We start from the raw sequence: 21,532 nt of genomic DNA, 5'->3' as shown, positions 1-21,532 counted from the left end.
CCCCGACTCCCGATCTTGAAGCCAAATGAACCGGCCCATCGAAAACCAGCACACAATATGTAAGACGAAAGACATGGCATGCGAAGTTTAAACAACAAACAAATCAAAAGGAAAAGGCTCAACATAACGTGAAACGCACCCTTCAAGCTGCGAAAACACGTAAACATCCCAAAAAGCACAAACAAGAGCTAATGACGACGAACATGGACCCGTGTAACAGAGATTGCTTCTAAAGGAAATCACCCCCAACAAGCACCCACATCCTCATTTAAAACACCAACCACCACCACACATCATCACCCCCACCATACTTCACCACCACCACACATCACCACCCCCACCACAATTGAATAACCTTCACCACCACTGCTTCACCACCGCGCATCATCACCACCGTAACTGCATCACTACGCCACCAAAACATCCTCACCAAGAAACAAGCAACAACACAAACATATATCTAGAGGAAGGCGAAATCCAACAACAAAACACGGGCAGCGACGCCGGTTTGAAGCGGAACCACAACCCATATCTTAAAAAGGCGGCCGCTTGTGAGAAGGAGAATGTGTTTGTCGTCGTAGTAAAAGAGAACCAATGGTGGAGCAAAAACGACTGATCTGAACAGCACTTCCCGGATCCCGAAACCCTTGACCTCCTCACACCACATCACCACCACCACACAACCTAAACTGCCACCCAAAAGCTCACCCGAAAGCACTGCAATCCAACCCATGAACCACTCTTAAAATCCATTAAGAGCTGAACCACCAAAATTATCCGACAAACCAAATCCGGCAAACTAGTTCCAAGGAACTATAGACACCGGATTTGTTTTTTCGTTGACCTCCAAAAGCTTCTTGAAACACATAAGGCATTTCCATGGCAGCCGGTTAGCATACATAATGCCACTTAAGCAACAATTTTAAAGAGTGATGACTATAATTACTCACAATAAAAATACTACAAGCAAAGAGTCCTCATGGCTTCAAAAATATTATCACTTTAGGTCACGTTTAGCATGCGTCAGATACCAAGTCCTCTTCAAGATCTCAAATTTGATTATTTGCGCTACCAATTTGAGATCATTATTGCGAACGAAACAAAATGGAGGGACCCAATAGTATTTAAACTAATATATATTTTTTATTTCATTTTTTTTTTATAATTTAGGATCAATAGAAAGAGGTTAGTTTAGGGACAAAATCACTAGTTTATTTGTATTGGAAAAAAACATACATAAAGAAAAATAAAAAAACATACGAATATAAGTTGAAACTCTAAAGCGGAGAAAAAACCACAAACGTTATCTAATGACAACGAGATAATAATATTTTGTAAAAATTGTTATAACACAGATAATATCTTCAACCACCTCACTACCCCATTACACTCACACTCTCCTAAGAGAATATCTAAACTAATTTATACATTTATATATTTTATACATATACTCAATACATTAGACATCAATTATTTTTTTGACAAAAATAAAACGATATTCATTCATTAAAATTAATAGAGTACATCAACATCATTAAAAATATAAAGGGTGAATCTGCGAACAAATTCATAACACCCAAATCAATAACAAACAAGGACAAAATGCCTACAAATAATATGATAAAATATACGTGATAAAATATAAGCGAATGGAATAATCATGTTTTCAGATATGTAACATTGACAACCATATCATTTATGAAATCACTATTTGCCTGAAGTCGGTCTTTCAATATGAACCAAACAAACACCGTATTAAGGCGCAAAATCAAACAACTTCGTACAAAACGACAAACAACCCAACATCAAATGACAAAATCACTAAAAAAACACAAATCAAAAGAAAAACTTTATAGTATTAAGTTTTTTTTTTTCCTTCAAAAAAAAAAGAAAAACTTAATACTACTATAAACTTCATCTTTGGGACACTCGTTAGAAGACTCTAATTTTGTACTATTTGCATAGATGTAGCGCCACTTGTGCTTGCATGGGTTTAAGTTTAACAACACTGAGTCAAAGAGCTACAGTTACATCCACCACAAAACCTTGATCATAATTATCTTCTTCCCTCCCTTTTTCATTTCCACAACAACAACTTACTCCCATGGCCACCACCGAAGAATCTCTCCGTACCGCTTCCGGCTCCGATTCTCGTGAAGCATTCCGTCAATCCGTTGTTAACACACTTGAACGTCGTCTTTTTTACATTCCGTCGTTTAAAATTTACCGCGGTGTCGCTGGTCTTTATGATTATGGTCCTCCTGGTTGCGCGGTTAAATCTAATGTTCTCTCTTTCTGGCGTCAGGTAACTTTTAAATGTTACTAGATTATGAATATGATTTTGACATGTTTGGTTGCTCTCGTAGAATTGATTTGTAGCTTTTGAGTCTAAATATGATCTTTACATTGAAATATTTATGGTTTAACTTAATTTTAGGGGAAACATAAACCACTTTACATTCAACTCACTTTTTAGTAAAATAAATTTTACTAACTCAATTAATTTATCGTGATCGCGGAACCAAACATGCACTACGTAAAATTGATTATGGCTGACCTTGAGTTAAAGATAAAGTGATCTATGCTTAGATACATTATGCGAAAATCAATTCCAAAATAAAAATCTCCAATTTCTAACATAAGTTAGAATCAATTCTCGAGGCAAAGTTAATTTTGGTTCTCCTAAGTGGAGCCTAACATGTATTAAGCTTCCTTTACAATTTTCAGATACATTAGAAAGAAGTAGAAATGTGTTTAATGTGTCTATTTTGTGTAGATTAGTGGTTTTGTGTATGAGTGTTTTTAAAGTACTTTTTGCATAAGAATGTGTTTGATTTTGACTTCAGCAGTGCTATTAATTAATAACAAGTGCCCTAATGGCAAGGGAGAACCTTGGCGCAACGGTAAAGTTGTTGTCATGTGATTGAAAGGTCATGGATAGTAAGACTGCGTATAATACACCAAACGGTAGGACCCCTTTTTTGGACCCTGCGTATCCAGGAGCTTTAGTTTACCGGGCTGCCCTATTTTAAGTGCCCTAAGGGCACTTTAGCATTTCCCTAATTTAAGGAAGGTATATGAGTATTTGTGGGACAAATTATTCTTCTCAGGAAGGAACAAATAGTGGCACTATTGCAGAGTTAGAATTTGAGCAAGTAGTTATTATTCTGTGATACAATATTTAGTACATAGCGTTGTAGCGTAGTAGAATTTGAGCAAACTACTATTTCTACTATCCACAATTGACAGCACTGTAAATTATTCCTATGTGCCAATACAACAACAACAACAACCAAGCCTTATCCCACTAAGTAGGATTCCTCAATACCAAAAGATTAAATTTGTTGAGAACGCGCATTCGATCAAGAGTTATATGCTAACAATATATTTAAATTAACTTCTAATAAATCAAATCCTAATTTTATTGTTGTTGTGCTGCACGTAGCATTTTGTTTTGGAGGAAAACATGCTCGAGGTTGATTGTCCCTGTGTGACACCAGAGGTTGTTCTGAAAGCTTCCGGCCATGTGGAAAAATTCACCGATCTCATGGTGAAGGATGAGAAAACCGGAACATGTTACCGTGCTGATCACTTGCTCAAGGATTATTGCAATGAGAAGCTTCAAAAGGATCTCACATTGTCATCAGACAAAGCTGCAGAGCTCAAACACGTGCTTGCCATGCTGGATTTCTCATCTCAAGAACTTGGTGCTAAGATTAAGGAGTATGGTATCAGCTCTCCTGAAACCAAGAATCCACTCTCTGATCCTTACCCTTTCAATTTGATGTTTCAAACTTCCATTGGTCCCTCCGGCTTAGCTCCTGGGTTAGTAGTCACTTCAAACCCCCCGTTTTTCTTCTTCTTTGTTGTTGGTATTTATTGTGATTTATGATTATTATTATTATTATCATCATTATTATTTTTATTACAAACCCAAAACAAAAGGGTGATTCCTTAGAAACACAACCAACCCTCATTGGCAAGTCCACGCATTAGAACACTAAAAAAAGATGTGATGAAGTTCAAAATGCCACTTATTACCCATGAAATTCCTTATGAGCTCTATCTCATTGGTGTGAAGATGATAGGTGTGCTTTGCTTCCATCACCAAATTAGAGTTGATCAGTAGACTAGATTTGTCAATTTTTTATTTTTTTTTAATTTCTAGACCACCAATGAATCTACATGCCACAAGGAGTTAAAATGTGTGTGCTTGACCAAAGCCAAAACCAGCATCACAAGGTATTTGAGTGGGGGAGACTAGAATTCTCAAAATTAAATTTATTTGTAGCTCACCAAAGAATCCACATGCTACAAAGGAATTAAAATTCCACGAGTTGCCATATTCGCTGTGGCAATTGAAAGAAATTAATCTTATCAATGTGAAGGACTAATGTCCAAAACCACACGTATGCCAGATAGCTTTAGCTTGAGAAATGTAAATAAGAAATGAATTGTAGATTATATACTTGCTTCACAAACAGGACAAGTGGCTGACCTTGCCACTTTATCATGCATAAGGACCTTTAGGGATACCCGAGTCATCAGGAATGCATGTGTAAACCCTTTGAGACCTAGACTCTAAAAGCTCAAAATCAAAGGCATTCCTCTTATTGTTTAGAGCCCATATGCCACCAGAGAGTAATAAGATTAGCGTGCTGTAAACGATTACATCAGGTCCACTTTGCTTCTTGACAGTCATTTGAAAAAAAATGAAACCCGGGCATCAATGACAGATTTATCTTTGCATGCACTACTAATGATTCGTATGTATATCACTTTGAAATTAGTAGTGTTTGCAATGATAAACATCTAAGTGATTCTTGTGTTTTTGGTCATGTGATTTTTACCTAGTGCAATCAGTTACAATGCTCTAGTGATTCTTGTGTTTTTGGTCATGTGATTTTTACCTGGTGCAATCAGTTACAATGCTCTAGTGATTCTTCTTGTGTTTTTGGTCATGTGATTTTTACCTGGTGCAATCAGTTACAATGCTCTAAATTCTAATCCATGGCTATTTCACCTGAAGTAATACTTCAGGTTAAGCATTTAACTCCTTTTTTCAACTGAAACAGGTTCATGCGTCCAGAAACTGCACAGGGCATATTTGTTAATTTCAAAGACTTGTACTATTACAATGGAAACAAGCTACCCTTTGCTGCTGCACAAATTGGACAGGCTTTTAGAAATGAGGTTTGTTGGGTTTTTTGTTTGAACTTGCATTTTGTATTGGTGTCTTTGTGGGATTGGGATTTGGTCTGGTTTCTGTATCTTTCTGCAGATATCTCCCCGTCAAGGCCTTCTCAGAGTCCGTGAATTCACCTTGGCAGAAATTGAGCACTTTGTTGACCCTGAAGATAAGTCTCATCCTAAGTATGCCGAAGTTGCGGACTTGGAGTTTTTAATGTTCCCGAGGGAGGAACAGATGTCTGGTCAGTCTGCAAAGAGAATCCGTCTCGGGGAGGCTGTTTCAAAGGTCAATTTCAATAATAGTGTAGTAGGCAGTGCCTTTTTCATCCAAATATTGTTGTCTATTCTCTACTAAACCACATGTTATGATTATTTTGATTTTCTTTTAAGGGTATTGTCAATAATGAGACTCTTGGTTATTTCATTGGGAGAGCGTATCTCTTCTTGACGCGTCTCGGCATAGACAACGACCACTTGAGATTTAGGCAGCATCTTGCCAATGAGATGGCCCATTATGCCGCTGACTGTTGGGATGCTGAGATTGAGTGCTCCTATGGTTGGATTGAATGTGTTGGCATCGCTGATAGATCTGCATATGATTTGCGTGCTCACTCGGTAACTGCTCTGATTAACTCAATGTTTTGTGATAAACTTTCAATACCACTTGTATTTTATTTATATTTACATTATATAATATAATCTCAAATTGATTTCCCTACATCTGGATTCATCAACCTTGATTTCAATAATTAAAGGGGGCAGAATGTATTTTATATATAAAATATAATATGTAAAAGCAAGTAAGCAACTAAGCAATTTCTCATATTTTAATGTGTGGTGTACTACATTATCATAATGCTTTTGTATTCATACTGCAGGAGAAAAGTGGCGTTCCGCTGGTGGCTCACGAAAAATTTTCAGAACCTAAGGAAGTGGAGGTACTGTTTAATGCTGATGGTCTTGATTTATTGGCAACTTCATACACAACTATAAGAAGTCCTTGTTCATCATTAATTGACCTGTTATGTGAATTATTATTTCAGAAATTGGTTATAACTCCTATCAAGAAAGAACTGGGCCTTGCATTCAAAGGTAGTCAGAAGATGGTGGTTGAAGCACTTGAGGTAATTCGTGGTGTAACTGCTTTGGTATTTAGTACCGTGACTCCTGCAAATAGCTACTTGCATTACTTTTGAGAGATGGAATCTTCTCTGGCAGGCAATGCGTGAGAAAGAAGCATTGGATATGAAGGCCGCTCTGGAATCAAAAGGTGAGGTTGAGTTTGAAGTCTGTACGCTTGGGAAAACTGTAACTATTAATAAGAGCATGGTGAGCATTCACAAGGAGAAAAAGAAAGAGCATCAGCGAGTTTTTACACCATCTGTGATTGAACCATCCTTTGGGATTGGACGGATAATATATTGCATATTTGAGCACACTTTCTATACAAGGCAGAGTAAAGCTGGGGATGAACAGTTAAATGTATTCCGCTTTCCTTCACTTGTCGCTCCTATTAAGTGCACAGTTTTTCCTCTGGTTCAAAACCAGAAGTTTGAAGAGGTTGCCAAATTAATTTCGAAGTCGTTGACTGCTGCTGGAATTTCGCATAAGATTGACATTACAGGTACGTTGTTAAAGTTGAAGTTTTCATTAACAATTAAAATATACCTGTAGATTATGTTATAAATAAAACTAGATGTTTAGGCTTGATGATTACATTAATGAATGTTTAAAAGAAATTTTTTAAGAAAATTCACCTTATAAATCTTCAAAACTTAATGCTTCTTCTGAGGATAATTTGCTTGGATGGGGAGGCGTTGTGTTCGTTAAGTATTTTTCTTTGAAGTAGGCTTTGTTTTTGGTCATTCAACCCTTTATATTCAAATGTTTTTTCTTGATGATATATATATTAAATGGCTCAAACCTGTTCTGAAGTTGTCACCTTTGCTTGTATACGCAATTTTGTTTTAGGAATGAATTTATGCCGATTTTGTTGTAAAAATGTTACCAGGTACATCAATAGGAAAACGGTACGCAAGAACAGATGAACTTGGCGTGCCCTTTGCTGTCACTGTGGATTCAACAACTTCAGTGACTATCCGGGAGAGGGACAGCAAGGATCAATTGCGTGTTGACGTGGAAAAAGCCGCCTCTGTTATTCGGGAGGTAACCGAAGGCCAGAGGACATGGGAAGATGTGTGGTCTACTTTTCCTCACCACTCTTCTACAGCTACAGATGATTGAATTTAACTAATTCACCAATTTGACCTTTCATGGTTTTCTGTTGCAATTACTTTTGTGGTGTTTGAGCAAATGAATAGAGCTATAGGATATCACCAATTACACTACATACCCATTTTTGTTCTTATCATGTTTTGCAACATATGGACTGAATCATCCACTCATTCTGTAGTTTATTCCACAACTTTGACAAGTTTTGAGTTTGTAATAGATAGGTCCTTTAAGTAATTTTTTCCTATAGCAATCCATTAATTATTAAATTGTATGCAACATTACAATTCAGTTAACTTTCTATTACAAAAAAGCTGAGTTGACCTTTAATTGATGACATGGCATGTCCACATTAACAATTTTTTTTTTATTCAAACCCAACAATTCATTCATGTTCGTCATCTTCATTCTCTTTCCATCCTCATCTTCATATCCAACAAATTCATTCATGTCCATCCTCTTCCTTCAATATTCATCTTATGTTTAATATCGGAAACATAGTGTAATGGGTGGTTATTTTACCTCACCCAAAACCGGAGTACCCTATATAGGTTGGGTCTTAGGTTTGGCCAAACCCAACCCAAACCGGAACACGTACACCCCTAGATTGTCATTTCGTCTAAACAATTCAAGTTACTTATTTCAGTTTGTTTCGCTAGTTACTAATTAATTACTTCCTGGTTAGAGATATATAAATATCAAGATATGAATATCAATATTGGACCATGTCACTACCTAAGTGCCTAAATCAGGGGTATGCTTCAAAGGATACAAATCTTACGCACTACAATAAAACTAAATAGCAAATAGAAAATAACTAAATAAAAGACTTTAAATTAAATAATTATCCAACAAACAAAATTGAGGTTCATCTTAGAACCCTAGCCTAAAAAGATTTATTTACCCATGGTAACTAAAAACAAATTATAAAAGAAATAAAACATACCCTAGAAGAACCTTGAATGAGGAGAGAGACTCCTCCCTAGAAGCTCCTAGTGCTTGCCTTACTCTTGTGAACGAGGAATGTGGTATTTATAGGGATAGTTTCCACTTGAAGTTGGGCTACATTCGAGGGCTTTTTGCACCAAAAAGTCACAAAATAGCATCTTGGGTCGCAAGGAACGGGCGCTAGGCACCTAGGACCATGCAACATACGCATGTGAGAGGGCTTTCATGTTCCAGGTGCCTACTTTCATGCGCCAGGCGCCCAAGTGCAAATTCATGGGCGTCTGACACCCCATTATGTGCGCCTGGGCGCATGTGAGTGCAGCAGGTGCTGAAAATGTTTTTTTCTTCGCCATTTTGTGTGTTTGCTTTTATGTAAGATGTCATGGAACTTTGGAACAGAATTCATCCCTCTGTAATTGATGATAGGTCATCGTACAATATTTTTAGCATGTTTTTCAATCACTTTCAGTAGGTTTTAGCAGCAAAAAGGAGGAGTATTAGAACGATTGCCTATGATTTCGGGACTTTTGTAATGTTTTCTGGATTTGAGTCTGTAATTCTAGTTTTCCCAAAACATAGCAATTTTAGGGGGTTTTTGAAGTAATTCACGAAGAAATCATGCAAATCGGCAAATCAAGAACATCTGAAGAATTGTGAAGACTTTGGGAGACTTTACAGTGGAAGAAATTATGTTCCCAAGTTTCTAGGCAAGTTATTTGAAGACGAAGACATAAAAACGACGAAAATCAGAGAAACTAGGCCCAAGAGGAGCAACCATGCGCCTAGATCACATGGGATACGCCTAGGGCATGGCAAAAACATGGCATGCGCCTTAGGCACCTCTAAATTAATACCTGGTGCGCCTAAGGCATCTACCATGCGCCCCGAACATCTCAAATGCAAGGGGCGCAAGCGTAATTTCATGCGTTTTTGTGGGTTTAGCCCGCGTTTTTAGCCCAAACCCAGTTAAAAATCTCTACAATAAATACCAGACTTCCTCATTCAGAATTTTTCGTTTAGAACTGTGGCAGTTCAATAGGAAGGCAACTTTGGAGCTTCAAGAGATGTTCTATCTTCTTCATGATTTTCTAGGGTATGATTTTATCTTTAGTAATTTGTTTATGCTATTTGACATGGATGGACAAACCTAATGGAACCTTGACCTTCAATACCTTGGGAAAAACTGGAATGTCAATTCAAGTTTATGCTTTCAATTACCTTAGAGACGGTAAGACCCCGCACGTAAGAATCACCGTGTGATCAGCAGGTGCAACCAGACTTAGGAGGGATATACCTAGTTAACCGAGATTTGTAGACCTGACACGTAAGGATCACTGTGTGATTAGCAGATGCAGCTTCCAACCTTCTAGGTTAGTCACGTCTCAACGACCTCATCACTTGTTTAGTCCACCTAAGATAGATACGCGACATTAACATTATTTAATATATAAACAGAGGTGATTCGAAGAATCCTAACCGCTGCTTACTTTTCTGCAACCAAAAACAGGTAAACTTGCTCTGTTGCAAACAAATAAAAATTGCAACCTTTCTAACCTTTATCTTTTATTTTATCGTCAACTTATAAAATAAGTAACACAAATTATTTGGACGAAACGACAATCCATGTGGATACGATACCCTACTTATCACTTTATTACTTGGTAAACGATTTGATACACTTACCTAATCCGCACATTAGTAACATTTTCTGAGACCTCTTGAATATTCATTCTTCATCTTTCCAAGTACTTCATAAATCTTCTCATGTCTTGCTTTGTCGATATGCATGATTTCTTCTTGATTTTACTACAAAACATCCTAAAATTGCTATGTTTCGAGAAGAAAAAAATTACAGACTCATATAGAAAACATTACAAATGTCCCAAAATCATAAGCAATTGATCTAGTAATTCTATATTCTGCTTCTAAAACCTACTAAAAATGACTAAAAATCATGCTAAGAATAACGCAAGACAACCTGTAATCACTTATTAACAATTCACTATTTTATGCATCTAATTTCTCACCAATTCCTTATTCTTTATTTGCTACATTTTTTTTTTTAAATTACCAATTATCCACACACACTTTTAGAATAACACTTTGATTGTTCATCAACCGTGTAATAACATTTTAGAATAACACTTATAAAATCAGCAATTCAAATATATATCTCTTAAAATAAATAATTTTTGTAATATCCTTATCTTGGTTGTGATTACCTATTCCAAAACACCCCATTTAACACAAAGAAAATTTCAAATTTATAATTACATTTCAAAAAGAATAATAATTTTACAAAAAGATTTCTATTTTCAAAACAAAGTAAAATGAAGAGAGATTTGAACTCATTTTTCAAAAGCCTTCTATTTTCAGAAAGAAAACTTTGAATATACCCACTTTAAAAAAATCACAATAAAGATCAAATATGTAATAATATTCAGAAAATACCACTTTTACAAATCATCAATTCAGATAAAGATCAAATAAAAGAAATAAACTTTTAAAATATCTTAAACATAAATTTGACTACCTTTTTCAAAATACACCTTTTCACATAATTCTAATAAATAATTCATTTTCAATTTTTTTCTTCTTCAAATGAATTGAAAGAAAATATAATTTTACAAAAACACTTTCTATTTTCAAAAGAAATTAAAAATAATTTACATTTAAACTAATTTTCTAAAAGAAAACTTTTAAAATAACCAGTTAAAAAAGAGAAATGATATTTACCATTTTTTGATAACTTTTGTGACAATTTTATCTCTTGTACTCACATTTTGTTTTCACTTTATCTCTTTGTTGCTTTGATTTTCTTGTCAATACCTACTTTTCTTTGTAAATTAATGATTGTTTCAAAATTTGTCATCAAAATAGTTGTTCAAATAACACTTTTCTTTATAAAAATGAAGAATTCAAATAAAAACACAATAAAGATCACATAAAACAAATAAAAATCCAATCAATCCTTTAAATAATTTTTAATATATTTTCAAATCAGACATTGTTCAAAAAGAGATAATTCAAATCAACAATTCATTCAAAAAAGGAGAAAATTTTAAAATAAATCATAAAAAGGTAAATTTATTAAAATCAGATACACTTAAACAAGGTAATTTATTTTGAATTTTTGTAAAAATAAATCATAAAAAGGTAAATTTATTAATATCAGATACACCTAAAAATGGTAATTTTCTTTTGAATTTTTTTTAAAATAAATCATAACGAAAAGGTAAATTTATTAAAATCAGATACACTTAATAAAGGTAATTTTCTTTTGAAAAATAAAAATAGACATTAAGTAAAAAATCAATCGAAAGGATACTTCTAAAAAATAGGAAATATATATTTTTTTCCAAAGGCAATGCGGAATTTTTTTATCAACTACAACGACAATAATGAATTAACTCACGCTCTGAATTAAGATAATGAACAATTTTAAAAAAGAGAAGAACAATTTGAAGAATGTTGTTCACATTTCACACAATGTTAGAAAACACTAGTAATTTACTAATATAATCCCATCGGCAATTAACTGTCGATGAATTTTAACAGACAACAGTTAATTACTGATGAACATTTACGTTTTTTTTAGTGTGTTTCAGCTTTGTTAGAAGTATATAAAACAATTTTCGAACAATTTTCCACCCAAAAACCATTAGATCGGGCCAAAAAATTGAAGGCCCATCAAAATTTTAAGACACCTGTCGCCGCCTTTCTGAACTCTCATGACTCTCACTTGAGTTAAAATCCAATCACACACGTGTCACCATTTCCCACCATTAGATTAAGAGTTAAGAAAGAAAGTCAAATCCTAACCGTTAAAACTGATCCTGATCTTGAGTTTGAAAGTGTAGTTGAAGTACAGTTCTATATAAAGAGATTCTAACTCAAACACAATACAACATTCCATTGACCCCTTTTCGCTTCTCTGACTCATCTCTCTCTCTCTCTCTCTCTCTCTCTTTCTCTCTTTGAGTTCTAGAGAGAGAAACTCATCACATAGAGAGAGAAAGAGAGAGAAACAAACCATAGCTTAGGTACGTGTTTCTTTTATATCTTGAACTTGTTTCAATTGTTGTTTGCTTAATTGAGTTCTTGTTTTTCTATGATGTTTTTGTTTTTTGTGTGAAATTGTATGAACTTTGATTTGATGAATTGGGTTTTGATTAATTGCGGTTTATTTTTTTAAAAGTTTTGATTTTTATGCTCAATTTTGGTTTTCATTTCTTGCTTTGAGTTTTTGTTGTAAAATTGTATGAATTGTGGTTTGATTAATCGGGTCTTTGCTTAATTGTGGTTTCTTATGAGCTTTTTTATTTGTTTAAAGTTTTAATTTTTATGCTCAATTTTGATTTTCATTTCTTGCTTTGAGTTTTTGTTGTAAAATTGTATGAATTGTGGTTTGATTAATTGGTTCTTTGCTTAATTGTGGTTTCTTATGAGCTTAATTGGTTCTTCTCAATTTTCATCACTTGCTTTGGTTTTTTTTGTAAAATTGTATGAATCGTGGTTTGATCAATTGGGTTTTTGCTTAATTGTGGTTTCTCATGAACTTGGTTTTTTTATATTTTTTTGAAGTTTTTATTTTTATGCTCAATTTCGCTTTTTTTCCTTAATTGTGAAACTTTGAATTTTGGTTTGATTAATTGGGTATTTGCTTTGCGTAGTTGTGGCTTCTTCAGAACTTGATTTTTTATTTTTTAAGTTTTAATTTTTAAGCTCAATTTTGGTTTTCTTTCCTTTTTTGACCCTTTTCAGTGATTTTTCTAACACCATTTTTTTCTTCAGTAATTGATTATTACTTATATTGATTTTTTATTTTTGAGAAATTGTATGAATTTTGGTTTGATGAATTGGGTTTTTGCTTAATTGCGGTTTCTTATGAACTTGATTTTATTTTAATTTATTAACTTTTAATTTTTATTCTTAATTTTGGTGATTTAAATTTTTCATTTTTGATTTTCTGGCAATAGAGAGCTAAAAGAAGATGAGGGTGTGTAGATTTTTGGAAGTTTTATCTCATGTTGAATCGAAGTTGATATCTTCAACAGAAAAAAGTGATTTTTTAAAATTATTTTTTAATTTTTGTTTTGGATTGTTTTGTTGGCGGGTTCTGTGGCTTGTTTTACTGTGTGTTGGATTTAGAGAATTGCAAGAAAGTGCACAGATTTTGTGGATGCTTAGATTTAATAATTGATATGATTCAAAAACCCTAACATGTATTTATTTATTTTTGACTAAGAAAACCCCGTGAACATAGCTAAGTGACATTGCAATAGAGGGCCGTGGTTCGGACCCCGGATTCCCCACTTATTCACCTCAAGGGGTGATATCCTGGCTATTTGGCTACTTGACAAAAAAAAAAAAACTTTATTTTTTGTATTTGTGTTTGGGGTTTGGGGAGAGTTAGTTGAGTTCTCTCTATGTTTCTTTTTGATAAGGCCTGAGGATCTAAATTGCTGACCACAAGCACTTGGTTGAGGGCCCCTATGCCTAGGGCATGATGGGGGTAGATGGTCAGAATTAAGAACATTTGAGGGAAAGGTGTTACTCTCACCTCATGTCCTTAGCTCCCAATGGAGTGTCCACTTTAAAAATTTTATTTTTTAAGCTTTTTAGACCTTTTCGTGGGTCATATATGTGGATAGGCCAATGGCGTATTTACAGTAATTTATGTATATATTACTATTTATTAGGGTATCATATATTTTGCTTTGTTGAAGAGTTTTTCAAAGTTAGCGAAATAAGGATTATGATTAATGACTTCAATGTTTGGAGGGGTTTTTTTAGCTTGAATTTAGTTTTCGATTTCATTGTCATAAATATAGATGTCATTTGTTTAATTGTCTTGATTTTGAATCTATCTTGAAAATTATAATGAAATCCAGGCAGTTTTCTGATGTAGATTACCATAATTTGTGTATGATCCATTTTTTCATTTCATTTTATGCGAATATGTTTTGTATGACCTGCATTTTGTTTATGTTTCTTACAGGTTAAATGCAAAGGACAATCTGTCAATAGGTTGAAATGATCTTAAACTATTCTTCAGAAGCCCAGCATTGATGCCAGCAGTTAAAATGGTGGCCAAATCTCCTACAACTTGCAAAAAAGATGGGAGGTATCCTCATGTGTCTCAGAAGTCAAATAAAATATCTAAAAGACTATGTTCGATGGTTGGAGTAACTGATGCAATGGAAGATTTAGATATATCATGCCAAACATATCTTAATGGTGGTAAGCTTTAATACATTAATATATTTAGAGACCCAAAAAGAATAAATGCCTTCGATCTTGGCATTGGAGAAGTTGCTAATATGAAGTCTTTTATTTTCATATAATGCAAGCAAAGCCACTTATTAGTTACACATGTCTGATGCAGGTTTTTCTGTAAATAAAGAATATTCAAAGGAGTGTGACAATGATGAACACCAAATGTCATGTGATGAAGAAACAATTGTGGGGAAGAACAGTCTCCCATTCAATGGTTGTGCAGATTCGATAGTAGAAACGGTAAGGCTCACCTTCATTTCATGGATCTTATTCATATGAGTTGCCTGTCTTTGTATAAATTATGTTTTACATGCATGCAACATGAGTGCAAATAAATTATGATTTTTCTGAGTGACAAGATCAATCCTCATTTGTGGGGCATGAGTATGATGTTTGAAAAGAAATATGCAGTAGTTGGTGACAACAAACACATGTTGCAGTGACATTTCAAATTGAAGATGTGTTTGATCTCCAACATGTGTCAGTGTCGATACCAATATGACACGACACATGGTTTAATTCAATCACTTCCATTTTCTTTTAAATTATTATTGGTGTCTACATGCCAGTGTCGTATCTGCATAGTGTTTCACTGGTTGATGCCATTGGTTTTGAATTTGACGTTGGGATAGAATTTGTTAGAACTTTATATTATTTAGTTTGTTTTTCGTATTTTGTTTGACAGACTCACAATGTTTCTTGTTGACTCATTGTGAGTTCGAGGGTAGATGTTAGATAATAAAGTATTGGACTTAAGTTATTGGGCATTTATATTAGTAAGTTAGAGTCCATTAGGTATCGTTATATATATTCTCTTATAACCTCTTGTAATGTTAAGCTATTGGTATTCTATGAAACTCTAGCCATCTTTGTTAGAATAACAAATTCTAACAAAGATGGCTAGAGTTTCATAGAATACCAATAGCTTAACATTACAAGAGGTTATAAGAGAATATAAACGAAACCTAATGGACTCTAACTTACTAATATAAATGCCCAATAACTTATGTCCAATACTTTATTATCTAACATCTACCCTCGAACTCACAATGAGTCAACAAGAAACATTGTGACTTTGTCAAACAAAATACAAAAAACATAATAATATAAAGTTCTAACCGAATTCATGCGTGCCATTTGATGCAAGTTATTTATGATATTAAAGAGTTGATCTGCGTGTTGTCTGCTTGATATATAGTTTTCTGGATTGTGTTTTCATTATCTTGTAACCTTAGAATCTATATAATGATTGCGTATATATCTATATCTTAGTGTTGCTTCCAATTACTATGTTTGCTCAAAGCATTACTTGATGTCTGCAATGCAGGACTATTTTTGTATGAGCAGTAAAAATTATTGCATCTACATTCTTGTCGTTTTATATGGTTTAGGAGTATTGATGTTATTTCTATTTTGTCGCTTTATTATATTTTTGTGTGTGTGCATCTAATCTAAGATTTAGTTGTATGTATTAGTGATTATAATTTAGAGTTTATAATCACTAACTTCTTTGATTTGTGAGTTAGGAATTTTCTATTCAATGTAAATCAGTTAATTGCAGTATAATTTGACCACTTTGTTCATATATTCCCAAAAAGAAAATAATGAACAGTTTACGTTCTCTTCGCTTCACATTACTCAATATTATTTTTTTTTTATTTTTTTTTTTATGGCAGGATTCTTTTCCGGTTTCTGTTTCTGCAATGTCCGATTCAGATACATTGTTGTCTTATTTTAACAGGCCTGATGATGCCCATCGTAACTTATTTGAAACAGGTACCCACTTGAAACCTTACCTGTTAGAATACTGTTTTTTTTTTTTTTTTTTTGGTGTGGTGATAATAAATAAATGTAATTAAAGAACTAGTAAGAAGCATATAAGTTGAGGATATACCAAATCCTTAGTTAAACCAAAAGGTAAGAAGATACTACCTCCAGTCATTTTGTAAGAGACAATTTCATTGGTCTTCATTATAAGACAGGGAAACAAATTTTCAGAGTATTAATTGTTTGAATTTTTTTTATATCTTTATTTATGTTAACCACAAATCCACATATTTACTATGTAAGTGGACTCGTTTAATGAGTATTATTTGCATCTTTGGCAAAACAATTTGACATTTACTCTTTTAATTAAATACCCTTTATTCGTCTTGATAATTTGGTCTTTTATTTTGTATAAGAAAGACTGAAGGTAGTACTTACGTCCATTGATCAAAGCACCAAAACTGGACATAAGTATATCTTAAACTCAGTATAAAGTGATAATCTTTTAATATTAATTTCCATCCTTACAAGCATTTAGAACTTAAAAACTTTCAATTTTAGTCACCTAGTTATGGGTCTAATGGATATTGGAACCTAATCAATATAAATGTTTGATGGATACATTAGTTTAATTCTAGCTGGTGGCTCCAAGTAGTATAATTGTTTCCTATTATTTTCACTATTGTACACTTCTGTTTGTAACAAGTGTGTAAACTTTGGTCTCTGCAGTTAATAAGGAACAAATGACTAACCCACCTGATCGAGCGGATGACAGTAACTTTCCAAATTTCGAAATACCTGATATGTTAGACTACTATGTGGATGAAGCATTCTTCGGGTTTTCTAGTGATGGGATCAATCCATTTGATGATGGTCTCGACTATAGTACCTTTTCCGATCTTGAATTTGCTGGACCAAATTTGTTATACGATCTTCCTAGTACCCTTGACGAAAGCATAGAAACAGCAAGCTACCAATATGTAGGATCCTGTGAAGAGTTTCAGGAGCCAATGCCTGATTCTTCATGGTTCAATGTCATTTGCCATCAGGCCAAGCCACTTACTGAAGAACATGATGCCAGGTCATGTCAGCTTGATTCTGAAAGAGTAGATTATACTGATCCAGAGATATTCATAAGCTTCTTGGAGGTATCAGATGAATCCAACTCATTGCCAGCTCTAGTAAGCAAGGAGACAAGTAAAAGGAAGCATGTTACCCTTGTTCTTGATTTGGATGGTAATTATAATTTTTCATTGTCTACCGATGTGTTTTTATCGTTATAAAGTCTCATATGTGCCTTAATTTATTAATTTATTTCACTTGAACCTTCTTATTCCAAAATGTATAAAATAATTTTGTTGATTCACCTTCACAGAAACACTGATCCACTCTACAATGGCGAAATATGATAGTCGTGCTGACTTCACAATTCCAGTTTTACTTGACAAGGAGTACACTGTCTATGTGCGAAAAAGGCCCTTCCTCCACGAGTTTTTGGAGAGAGTATCGAAGATGTTTGAGATCGTCATTTTTACAGCAAGTAAAAAGATTTATGCGGAAAAGTTGCTAGATGTTCTTGATCCTGACAGAAAACTTTTTTCTCGAAGATTATACCGAGATTCGTGCATCTATCAAGATGGCACTTTCACCAAAGATTTGACAGTTCTTGGACTTGACCTAGCAAAAGTAGCCATAGTAGACAACTCTCCTCAGGTATTTCCTCCGTCTTCATGTTATAATAGGTTTTTATCTACTTCATTTATTACATTCATGATCCAAAATATTTGGCATTATATCTTAATACATATTTGTTGTTATGTCAATTGCTTAATTTGTGATATATTTATTCCAAAATGCCTCATTTAGATGACTAATTTTCTCTCCAATTTTCATGAATCTCCTATACATCATTCGCGATTTTACAGCATAATATAAATGTATCATTGGTGATCATAAATAGTCCTTCACATCATAATGTAAATGCATCATTGGTGATCATAAATAGTCCTTTTATATTTGTCTGGTCCTTTATTTATTGCCTATGGTAAATAATATTGAAATTTCAAACTTCTGTTCATGTTTAGGTGTTCAGACTGCAAGTTAACAATGGGATTCCTATTGAGAGTTGGTTTGATGATCCATCTGATTCTGCTTTGATTTCTTTACTTCCCTTTCTGGAGAAACTCGTTGATGTGGACGATGTTCGACCGATTATCGCAGAGAAATTTGAGAACAAGAAGAATTAGTTTTGCATATATTCCGGACCTCCTCGCCCTTCATAGAATTAGTCGATTATTCTAGTGATCTTAGAATACTGCATCAGTCAAAATGACCCTGCCTAGTTGTCTTGCACATTTTAGTTTGACTCTAGTGAGTTTTCAGAAATAGCTATGATTCTGGGGTAGCTTGATAGTATTTTTAAAAATTGTACATAAATAGTATAATAATTTTATTTCAAGTTTTGGATTTTGACTTGTTAAAGTGTTGACTTACTGAACTACAGTACAGAGGCTGTGTTAATTAATGGGTAAAATTTATATTTCAGATGTTTTTGTTGTTGTCTCTTGTTATTTAGTGTCCCTTATAAGTACCACAAGAGTACCTATGTTTGGTATCATGATGGGTATCTTAGAATCACAGTGATTTTTTAAAAGCTACACTTTATAGCTTCTGTAAAATCACGGTAGATCACCGTGATTCTGAGATACCTACCATAATACCAAACACGCACATAATGTCTCTCTAGACAAACAAAAAGGTTAGAAGATACTACCACCTAAGTTATTTCTTTAGGTTTCATAACAAAAAACGTAGATAATTTTTTAGGGTAATAATTTTTTGTTTGTTTTTAAAATTCATTTTAAATCCTTATTTGTGTTAATTTGAAATCCACATGTTTACTGCTCCGTAAGTGGGAGCATTTTTTAGATAAATACCCCTTCACTGGCCTGGTATGGTTACTATGATTATTTAGTACTTTGCTTTGTAGACGACCGAAGGTAGTACTAACTGACAGAGGTTAAATACATCCTTATGACATGATTATACTATATTTGAATGTCAAATTATAGAAACCAAACTCAACCAAAGTGCAATTTTTTTTACAAGTAGTACTTGTTTATCGCTAAATCAGATTCATATTATTATCTTACCTTTGTATGACACTTTGTATTATTCCCTCCGGTTCTAATTATAAAAGAAAGTTTGGTCAACAAAAGTTGATGTATCTGAACTATTTTAACCAGATACATCAACTTTTGTTGATTTAAATTTCTTATAAATAAGACCGGATTGAATATCTTCTAGATAATAATGTATGGTGTTGTATTTTTGTTCCCTCAAGAATCCACTTTAACAACTTCTGTTTGATATTTTTGAAGCACTCCATTTGTCCCCGGTTGGTCTCCTTTTCATTTTGAAATAATCAAGAGATCTGACAATCAGAGTTCATAACTAAATATTAATGCAACTTACTTTTAATTTTTAATTGCAAAAAAAATATTTTTGTTATTTTTAAATATATTATTTTTAATTTTTAAAAAAATAATATTATTTTCAAGTTTGGTGCGGTCAATTAGATTTTTTTGAAGAATTAGAATATTTAATTATGTCATTTTTTGAGGAAAAATATATTTCAATTATAAACTTGGCACATCACCGTTTTTAGGTTAAAAAATTGGGTTGAGATCAAAATTGCAACAAGTGCAATATTAGACAAACTAAAAAGATCGATTTAATTTGTAAGCTGGATGGAGACTACTTTTGTGATCATGATAAAATAGAGGAATTAAAAACAAAATTATGTCAAAAATAAAACAATAAGATTAATTCACTTATGCATTTTTTCTAATTTTTCTTCCTTTCATTTTGAAAGCGTTTAGGATTTTTAAACTCTACAGATTTAGAAAATAAGGTTAATAACTGCATTTTTTTTTGTGTGTTTTAATTTTTTTTTAAAGCAAAGTACTTTTAATTTTAATGTCTGATTTTTTTTTTGTAATTTTAAATATGTTACTTTTAAGTTTGACGAGGTTGATAAACATAAATCAAACTACATGTTTTTTTCTTTTCCAAAAGAGAGTCTCAACAAAGTGTTCAAAACCCGAAACCAAGTGGAAAAACAAAACAAAAGAAGGGGGGACACCACTAAAACTTTCTCAGTAATTTACAAGCCAATAGATAGGCATGTCCAATTATTCTTAGTATAATGTTTTCTCATAGCTATGGGGAGATTAAACCAAACAGTAATAGAATTCAAGTTAAAACCATAGGCAGCTAATTAATGAGTCAGCACATTGGTTCTCTTCCTTGTACACATGTGTGAGCAAAAATGTTCATGTTTTTAGTGATAATAGCAGGGGCGGAGTCAAGAATTTAAAGTTAGGGGGGGTCGAATACAAGGAATATTTTTTTTAGCGAAACTTTAGTTACCTCTTAGCCGAACTCCAAATGACTATGACCGCTTCATCTTGATACTATGACCGCTTCTTAAGTTAAAAGGCACAATCTTAGGAGGAGTCAGTTTCCAACTATAGGTTTAACCAGTTGTTCTGATAAGCTAACTCATGGCTCTCATTGCACCACATAGTTTAGCATGATAAGATCCAATGCACATTTTTCTAATAATCAAACTGCGTGTCATCATGTTTAATAACAATTTTTTTTTTTTTTTTAAAGAATGTTTGATAACATGTTATTTAAAAATTGTTATGTCTCACTTATAGCACCAAAAATATGGGTTGAGATGAAAATTTTAGCCAGTATAGTACCTAAGTAACAAAAGAAGATCGATTTTAAAAAGTGGTGAACTATTTTTGTACTCATGATATAACATAGGGATCAATAGTAAAATCACGTCAAAAATAAAATAACCAGATTTCACTTCTATGAATTTCCTCATATACCTTTGAGAGCTCATCATTCAAATTGACGCATCAGCAAAAGTAGTTCTCAAATTTAGTATTGGGGATAATTTCTGAAATTTTAAAAATTGAAGACTATTTATTTAGATTTATAAATTGGGGAGACAAATATCATGAATCCACAAAAATATGGAGACTTAAAAATGTATTTATATCATCAATTCTAAAAGGAGCATTCAAAATTCGCAATTTTA

General features: G+C 33.3%; 2 protein-coding genes across 2 annotated transcripts; both read left to right on the top strand.

The window, feature by feature from the left end:
• Positions 1-1,906: 1,906 nt before the first annotated feature.
• LOC146935047 (glycine--tRNA ligase, mitochondrial 1-like) lies at positions 1,907-7,772 on the top strand. Its single transcript, XM_085750248.1, has 9 exons — positions 1,907-2,305; positions 3,446-3,825; positions 5,076-5,193; positions 5,282-5,476; positions 5,581-5,805; positions 6,069-6,128; positions 6,234-6,314; positions 6,409-6,814; positions 7,202-7,772. The coding sequence occupies exons 1-9, from the start codon at positions 2,105-2,107 to the stop codon at positions 7,432-7,434; spliced, it is 1,899 nt and encodes a 632-aa protein (XP_085606374.1). The 5' UTR covers positions 1,907-2,104; the 3' UTR covers positions 7,435-7,772.
• Positions 7,773-12,274: 4,502 nt separating this feature from the next.
• On the top strand, positions 12,275-18,962 carry LOC146935046 (uncharacterized). The gene is made up of 7 exons (XM_085750249.1): positions 12,275-12,413; positions 14,372-14,613; positions 14,759-14,889; positions 16,326-16,425; positions 17,146-17,652; positions 17,792-18,129; positions 18,501-18,962. Exons 2-7 carry the CDS (start codon positions 14,442-14,444, stop codon positions 18,660-18,662), a joined length of 1,410 nt encoding a protein of 469 aa, XP_085606375.1. The 5' UTR covers positions 12,275-12,413; positions 14,372-14,441; the 3' UTR covers positions 18,663-18,962.
• The last annotated feature ends 2,570 nt before the right edge of the window (positions 18,963-21,532 follow it).

The sequence above is a fragment of the Medicago sativa genome, chromosome 3 (genome assembly GCF_051527215.1).
Source record: "Medicago sativa cultivar Bolivia chromosome 3, Bolivia_mono, whole genome shotgun sequence".
In the NCBI taxonomy this organism is placed as follows: Eukaryota; Viridiplantae; Streptophyta; class Magnoliopsida; order Fabales; family Fabaceae; genus Medicago; species Medicago sativa.
Note: the sequence above shows the minus strand (reverse complement) of the source record. Positions and strands in the feature narration are given on the sequence as shown.